The 9,458-nt window shown below is 37.4% G+C and overlaps 1 protein-coding gene across 1 annotated transcript in view; it reads left to right on the forward strand.

Annotated features, from left to right (window-relative positions):
* Positions 1–3,107: 3,107 nt before the first annotated feature.
* The window catches only part of LOC104099195 (bidirectional sugar transporter SWEET4-like), a 14,049-nt gene continuing 7,698 nt past the window's right edge, over positions 3,108–9,458 (forward strand). Inside the window, exon 1 of the mRNA XM_070191835.1 lies at positions 3,108–3,332. Within this exon, the coding sequence (XP_070047936.1) occupies positions 3,320–3,332 (13 nt within the window). The 5' untranslated portion in view covers positions 3,108–3,319. The remainder of the gene's footprint in view (positions 3,333–9,458) is intronic.

A 9,458-nucleotide genomic window follows, 5' to 3' on the forward strand; every position in this document is an offset into this window, starting at 1 on the left:
TGCGGTGGCGGTACAAGCTGCGGGCGACCAAATTGGCGAAGTACTCGCTCGGTGGCATGATGCTCGACAATATCGAGACACATCAACGGGACGGAAGAGCTCCACATAATTCGGCTGGTCGAGCAATAATCGGGCAAACCAATTATTAGCTCGTCGTTGTATGGCCTCCAAATGAACTATTAAGTAAAAACAGGAAACGTGAGTATACGCAACACATATAAAGCCAGGCCAAGTAAACTTAGGTATACATTTACCTGTGCACCCTCCAGCAAATCCAACAAATCCTTGCAATAGGGGAGATTATATCGAGCCTCGTACTCCCGTCCATATCCTCGCCTATCAACCCACCCCCTAGCTAAAGGGAGAAACAGAGGTGGTGCATCCGGAGATAAGGGTGATAGAGGTGGCTACAACTGAAGGAACCGCTCCCAGTCCCAAACCTAATATACAACGCGGACGTAAAATTTAAGGTATATTTTTACTAGGTATGTTATAATGAAGAGAGTATTCGACTATATTTGCACCTGCAGTAGCGGAAAAAATCCTGCAACGTCTCGTTAGGTGCCCATGCTCGCCTGGCACATCTTCCTGTACAAGTAATAGAGAACAGCAGCACCCCATCTGTAATGATGTAAATCATCTAGCCGCTCAAGATGATGAAGAAATCTCAAGTTAACTAGGTTCCCCAAAGTGTTCGGGAACAAAACCCCTCCAAACATAAGCAACAACAGCAACCTCGTGTACCGGTGAATATAAAGCTCTGGTGTATCATCTGTGATGTCAGCGTGCATCGCCTCCAAATGCTGCCGGATGGGCGTCAGCTGCAGACGACTGGCCACAATCAATGCAGTCTCATCCGGTGGCTGGAAACCGGTGAGCCATTGTAGCATCTCCAGGTACTGCAAACCCGTATACTCTTTAATGGTATTCGACAAAGCAACAGGGTGTCCATCAACAGGCAGCCCAAACAGGACCTCCACCTCCTGAAGCGTGATAGTGGCCTCGCCAATGGACAAATGGAATGTGTGCGTCTCCAGTCACCACCGCTCTATCAGGGTCGTGATCAACGACCAATCCAGCTGCAGCCGGCCGATCTCCAGAATCCTACAAAAATCCGTATCCTGGAGGCGTCTGACTATACGGGGATGGAGAGGGTGGGCCGTAAGAAAGTCCCACATATCGTGTACTCTCCTGGCGCGAAACGTCTGGTCCAGTAACTGTCCCTCCCATATGTAGGACAACTTATGCTCGCCCTGTAGCAACAATAGCTCTAGCGTGACAGGTCCGGGATGCAAAGGAGGAACCTCCATGTCGGCTATTGTAAATTGAACAATATTAATTACATTATTTTACTTTAATATTGTAGTTTTATTATTTTATATGTTAGTTTTATTATTATATATTTTTGTTTATGACTTACTTATTTTTTACTATAATAAAATTATATAATTAATTTTTATAATTATACAAGATTTATTATTAAATATTCACATATGAGTTCGGGGCTCGATATTTGAGGCCCAGTAGCATCAAAGTATCCTGAATTCTTGTGTTCATGAAGATAAACAAATTTTGATTTATCACTCAATAGATCTGTTATTTTAAATGTTAGTTTATTATTTATATGTTAGTTTAATATTTTATATGTTGGTTTTATTAATTTATATGTTAGTTTTATTATTATATATTTTGTTTATGACTCACTTATTTTTTACTATAATAAAATTATATAATTAATTTTCATATTTATATAAAATTTAATTATTAAATATTCACATATGGGTTCCGGCTAGATATATGAGGCCTAGTAGCACCAAGGTATCCTGAATTCTTGTGTTCATTATGAGAAAGTTTTCCCGATTTATCACTCAAAAGGTTTGTTATTTTAAATATTAATTTTATAATTTATATGTTAGTTTATTATTTATATGTTAGTTTAATATTGTAAATGTTAGTTTTATTATTTTACATGTTAGTTTTATTATTTTATATGTTTGTTTTATTATTTTACATGTTAGTTTTATTATTTTATATGTTTGTTTGTTACTCAATTATATTTTACTATAATAAAATTATATAATTAATTTTCATAATTATACAAGATTTAATTATTAAATAATCACATATGGGTTTCGGGATCGATATTTGAGGTACAGTATCACCAAGGTACCCTGAATTCTTGTGTTTATGATGAGAAAATTTTTTCGATTTATCACTCAATAGGTCTGTTATTTTAAATGATTAATTTCAATAACTACAAGGATACTACGCTAAAGGGCACTACATTTTACTATGCTAAAGAGCACTATATTACAAATACGAGCACTACATTAGGCCACAAGATACCACTACAGGGAACTAAACTAACAATTTATCTATTTTACTAGTCTTTTAGTAAATAAATAATCTAAAGCGGATAACAACAACAAATTAATTTAATAAAAAAATAATCATGAAAATACATATACCACAGTAAAAAGTAACTAATTAATTTTTTTTTAACAACTAATACCAATTTCTCTATTTTACTAAGTTTTTTAGCACGCTAATACTATAGTCCGGATAAAAAATAACAAATTAGTTAAATCACAAAACAATCACAAAATAACATAGAGCACATTAAAAATAACTAATATGCATTTTTTTATATGAGTTTTAACAAAAACTAAGTCGGAATAACTCGATTTAAGGTTTTTGAAAAGTTATAGATTTGGTGATTTGGAGCCGAAACGAGCAACCCACTACTAGAATATGCCTTAGCAAGGATGTGGGACCGAGAATCTATACTTTTTGTGGGACCGGTGGGCTCCACTCGAGCTTTTTTTCGTTAAAAATTAGGGGACCGCTGTTTTTTTTGTTTTAAGGGCGGAGTTTCTGGTTTGGTGGGGAAGGGAATTGACGTGTTTTTATGTAGGTATAGTGCCTTTTATTAAGACGCTATACTATAGCATCTTAATAAAAGGCGTTATACCTTCCCGCTCTTTTCAAGTTCAACTATAGCACCTTTTAATAGGGCGTTATATATATTTTGATCACTATATTATTTTTCCACATATTTTGGTTCTTTGAGTTCAAAAGAACCACATTTTGGTTCCGGACTCTCCAATTATTTTCAATGCCTTTGAAGATGTAAGAAGTGCTGACTTTATTTTATGTAACATTATCCAAGAGCTCGAACCCGAGACCATATCAGCTCTACAAATCGATAAGCCATTTTTCGCAATAGGTCCCGTCTTTCCACCCGAGTTCACTAAGAGTGACGTGGCTACGAGCATGTGGTCCGAGTTTGACTGCACCCATTGGCTTGACCTACAACAACATGCAACTGTCTTGTACATGTCATTTGGTAGCTATGCACATCTTACCAAAAATAATCTTGTTGAAATAGCTTATGGTTTGTCATTAAGTAAAGTTAGTTTTATTTGGGTGCTCTGACCCGATATTGTTAGCTCCGATGACCCGAACCCATTACCGAAAGACTTCCAAGGTAAAACTCGCGGTCCACTACTAGAAATTCGCTAAAAACTGACCAAAAAACCGACCAAAGTTGGTCGGTTATGGCCAATTACCGACCAAAACGCGACGATTACGGTGTGGACGGTGTTTTAATGGTCGGTAGCTTAAAACGACCATCTGACAAGTTTAATTATTTATCGACCAACTTTGGTCGGAAACATATTTTATTAATTTAATTTTACTGACCAAAGTTGGTCGGTTTAACTAAATTATGTTATTTTTTATTAATTATTAAAATTAAAAAAAAACCGACCAACTTTGGTAGGTAATTGAAAATATATATTTTTTTAAAATAATTAAAATTAAATATTACCGACCAACTATGGTCGGTAATCTCAACAGCGCAGGCAAAATACCGACCAAAGTTGGTCGGTAATGTTGAATTCTGGGAATTCAATGTTCATTAACCGACCAACTTTGGTCGGTATTTTGGAATAATTTATTTTTTTATTAAAAACCGACCAACTTTGGTCGGTTTTTCTGGGTTTAATTTTGGCATAAAATGCATGTTTTGGCAGCTACACCACCTGCCAGCATACCAATACACCTAATAACAACAACAACAACAACAACACAACAACATCAACAACACAACAACAACAACAACACAACAACAACAACAACAACAACAACAACAACAACAACAACAACAACAACAACAACAACAACAACAACAACAACAACAACAACAACAACAACAACAATAACAACACAACAACAACAACAATAACAACAACAACAATAACAACACAACAACAACACAACAACAACAACAACAACAACAACAACAACAACAACAACAACAACAACAACAACAACAACAACAACAACAATAACAACACAACAACAACAACCAAAACATTCAATAAATACTTTAAAACTAATAAATTAAAGTTCAATTAAACATAAAAATTCAAAACCAAGTTAAAACTAATTACAACTAGTTCAAAACTGGTTCTATTTGTCTAGTTCAAAGTATATAAAAGTCAAGGGGTGTTTTCTACAACATCATCATCACCGTTTGATGAACTTTCATTTACAAGACGATATAGAGAACGGTCGTATGGAGGACGGGAAGCACGATCACGGGGAGGACGGGAGGAACGATCACGAGCAGGACAGGAGGAACGATCACGTGGAGGTCGACCCTCTGGAGATGACTCACGAGATCGGGGCAACGGAAAAGCTCCACTAGATAGGAGAGTTCTGATCTGAGCTTGCATGCCAAGGAATTGAGCATCTCTAAGCCTTTCTCTTTCCTTGGCTGCTTCTAGCTCTGATGTGAGCTTTGTCACTGTCTCCCGCATAGCGGAGAGGCTCTCCCTATTAAGTTGCCCACCTTGTGAGGAAGTCCCTATTCCTCGCATTTCACACTTATAGCGATGGAAGTTTTTAGTAGGAAGCCCGTATACCTTCCCCCATTTTGGACCGCCAACAGACTCCAACCATATTCTTTCAGCATCCTCGTCCGAAAGTTGGGTTGGCTCACCCGATTCACCACCTGGATGACTACGGATAAATTCCTCCACGTTACTTTGGTAGCGACCCTATATTATTTTAAATTAAATCAGTATTTCAAATTTTTTATAAAAGTAAATTATAATACTTAAAGAAAATTGAAAGCTTACATATGTAGTCGAGGCCCGGTCCTCGACCCACCTATCTTGACCCCCCCTCTTTCTTTTTCTTCACAATATGTGTCTCCTTGAATAGCTCATCATGACTCATTGGACGCCCATACTTCTTTTCCTGAAAACAAATTAATTTAGTTAATAAACAGAATAGATATACTTAGAAAAGTAAAATAATTTAAGCAATTACGTACCAATCTTCTTTTTATTGTCCCTAGGCTGATCGCACCTCCAGTGTGCAAGGAGCCTCCCTTCTCGGATGCGCGAGCTTTCTTTCCTTTTTCGCTCCTCTCTAAGAACTCTGCGGTAAGCCATTGCCTTTGCAAATCATTCCACAAATTCTCAAGTAACCAGCCAGGCCTCTTGTTCTTCTTTCTAGCATCCGAGAAAGCATCCGCCAATCTCTTGCGAGCTTTATGATGAAAATTTGTAGCCACTTCCGCGCTATAGCGGTCTTCCCATACACACTTGCTATGTATTTCAAAAGTTAAATATTAGATGGAAACATTATAATATAAATTATTAAACTGTTTAAAAGAACATTTATACCTTAAATTGATTGAAAAATTGCTCCTTCAGTGAGAATGGGCAATCAGTCCAAGTCACATAAGGGCCATCATAAAGTTTTTTGATGGCATTGGTGATTATCCTCGTAGTCTTATTACCCGTCCTGAACCTGCAATTTAACAATAAAAATACATTAATATCTTAGTAAAAATGTTACAAATCAATAGACGCAAAAATAATGAATAACACTTACCCATCACCCTCAGGGACTATGATGATCCTGCCATATCGATCATAATGCACTACCTCGTCATCACCATCCGAAGCATGTGTATCAGAGGCATGTGAAGACGGTGTAGGCGGGTCAGAGCTACTGCCTCGCAGGCGAAGGCTTGCAATAGATGGAGTCGATGATGAAGATGGTTGCGATCCCTGTGACTGCAACATAGCTGGATGCGACCCAAGTGGATGTGATACTGATGGCTGTGACCCGAGTGGCTGTGACATGGATGGATGCGATCCATGTGGCTGTGATATGTAGGGAGGTGATCCATGTGGATGTGATGCAGATGGCTGTGAGGCAGCTAGACTGTATGTCGGACGTATAGTCCTATGGCCCTGTGATGGAAGACTTGGTGTCTGAATTAAGGTGTACGACTCGTGATGTTGTGGTAGCTCAGTATAGCCGTGTGGTGGAGGATAAGACATAGGCATCTCTGAAAAGGGTGGACAAGAGGGAGTATTATTTTCTACCCTTCTCTTTCCCTTCCTACCCTTTTCTCGACCCCGAGAACTAGTAGGGTCATTGTTACCTTGACCCTTGCCTGCCATCTGTATAATATAATACACATTTAGATTGAAATATATAAGAAACTAGCTATAAAATGAGAGTGCTTTAAAAAACCAACTTTTTAATCCTCATCGACGTATTGTTCCTCGTCCGAGAATTTTTTGTCCTCACTTGTTTGAGCTTCATCAGTTGATTCTTCGTCCTCATTTTCTATAATTGTTACTTCATTTATATCAACTTCTTCCAATATGCGTTCAGGATGTTCCAAATCATTTTCTAACTGATCGTCCACTATTTGGTGAATATTGGATATATCGTTTTGATATGCAACATCTAACACATTCTCGACTTCCACCCTACCTACAGGCTTAGTTTTTATTACAACCCACCAATCGAACTTATTCCGCCGCAATGGATAAGGAGCATAATACACTTGCCTAATATTATGTGCAATTATGAAAGGATCATAGCGATCATACTCCCTCGTATGATTAACCTCAATTATGTTGTATTGGTTGTGTACTCTTGTACCTCTTGTTGGATTTGGGTCAAACCACTTGCATCTAAAGAGTATCAATTTCTTATATGGCAAACTGTATATTCTAGTTGTAATATTTCTTTGACCACACCATAATAATCAATATCTCCAACTTGGTTGCCATCACCACCTTGAACCCACAACCCGTTGTTGTTGCTATTTTTATTTTTAGAGCAATCCTCTGTATGAAACTTATAACCATTCACTACGTACTTAGACATTGTTGTGACCTGAAGCCTAGGTCCCCAAGATATATCTTTCAAAAATTGATTTACACCATTATTTGGATTATTTACCTACATAGAGTTAAAAAAATTCATAAGTTAGCACAACTTATGAATCAATTTTTATACATTCACTATATATATATATATATACACACATATATATATATATATATATATAGACACACACACACACACTTACAAACTGTTTGAACCACGTATCAAATCTCGTATATACAGCATCATGGCCAAATTGACCCACGAAGTGACTGTGACATATCAAATATTTTTAGTAATTGCATCAATATGTAGTCACAGTAAATTTTACATTTTGATAACTAATAAATCAATACTTACTTGAGAAATGGTACAACTTCGGGACAATTTAGCAACAAATGAAGTGTAACTGACTTGTACTTCATATCACTCAAACTTCTCTTTCTAACATCCTTAGAACATCGGCCCGGTTGATTGAATATGGACATTGGTGGATATAATGGATCATTCACACATTCGACCGTGTGCCTATTGGGCCTATTCCTAGAACATGGCACGTTACTCTCAAAATAATAAGAACAAAAATGTGAGTTTCCTTTGCAAGATAGGCTTCGCATATAGATCCTTCAATCTTATTCCTCTGCTTAACAAATTATTTGCATTTGCCAATTGTCCTACATAATCTCATGTTAGCCAAGAACATTCAAATAAAATAGAATATTACATCAAACTTATAATATTACCTCTCAAAGGGATACATCCATCTGCATTGAACAGGCCCTTCCAAGTCGTGCCTCGTGTACAAGGTGTATTGGAAGGTGTTCCATCACATCAAAGAAACCACATGGGAATATTTTTTCCATCTTACTAGAAATTACACGGATGTTCTGGTCCATCCGAAGTAGGTTTTCTTCCCTTAATGTGGTAGAACACAAGTCTTTGAAAAATAAATTAATCTCTGTGATGGGTTTCCAGATTCTTTCAGGCAAATCACAAAATGCAATAGGCACTAAGGTCTCCATGAAAACATGGCAGTCATGACTTTTCAAATGGCTCAACTTCCCTACCTCCATATCTACTTTTTTCCAAGATTCGACGCATAACCCTCAGGCATCTTCAATTTCGTAACCCAATCACAAATTTGTCGTCTTTCCTCCAAAGTGAATGTGTAACTTGCTTTGGGCTTGAACACCTTACCATTGTTTGTTGTCTGCAAGTATAATTCAGGCCGCCTGCAATATTCTTGTAAGTCCATTCTAGCCTTCGGGTTATCTTTTGTCTTACCTTTAACATCCATCACTGTGTTGAACAAATTATCAAAATAATTCTTCTCAATATGCATGAAATCAAGGTTGTGTCGGAGAAGATTATCCTTCCAATAAGGCAACTCCCAAAATATACTCTGTTTCGTCCAATTATGATTAACACCATATCCGGGGAATCTATAAGGTGGAGCCTCAGTAACTTTACTGAAGTTCTGGACCCTCTCCCAAATTTCCTCACCTGAAAGTATCGGAGGTGGAGAATCATATTCCACTTTATTCTTTTTGAATGCATTTTTCATCCTTCTAAACTCATGATCATCAGGCAAGAATTGACGGTGACAATCAAACCATGATTGCTTTCGGCCATGTTTCAAAGTGAACGCTTTACTATTTTTCATGCAGTAAGGACAAGCTACCTTACCAGCAGTCATCCACCCAGACAACATTCCATACGCAGGAAAATCATTAATAGCCCACATTAAATTAGCACGCAAATTGAAATTCTGCTTGGTTGATATGCCATATGTTTCAACACCATCATACCACAATTGTTTTAGCTCATCAATCAAAGGTTGCAAATATACATCAATCAAACTTTTTGGATTACGGGGACCGGGGATAATACAATTTAAGAATATATATGGACTAGTCATACACAACTCAGGTGGTAGATTATAAGGTGTAAGAAAGACAAGCCAACATGAATATGGTGTCGCAGATATAGAAAAAGGCGTGAAGCCATCTGCACACAGACCTAACCGAATGTTCCTTGGTTCACTAGCAAAATCTGGATATGTCCTATCAAAGTGCTTCCAAGCTTCTCCATCTGAAGGATGACACATAACACAAGGTGGTCTTCTATTTTCAAAGTGCCATCTCATATGAGGAGCAGAACTCATCGACGCATATAACCTCTTTAACCTAGGTATAAGAGGTAAATAATGCATCGCCTTGACAGCGACCATATTCCCGCTGGAAAACCTCTTGAAA

This window comes from Nicotiana tomentosiformis, chromosome 12 (genome assembly GCF_000390325.3).
Source record: "Nicotiana tomentosiformis chromosome 12, ASM39032v3, whole genome shotgun sequence".
NCBI lineage: Eukaryota > Viridiplantae > Streptophyta > Magnoliopsida > Solanales > Solanaceae > Nicotiana > Nicotiana tomentosiformis.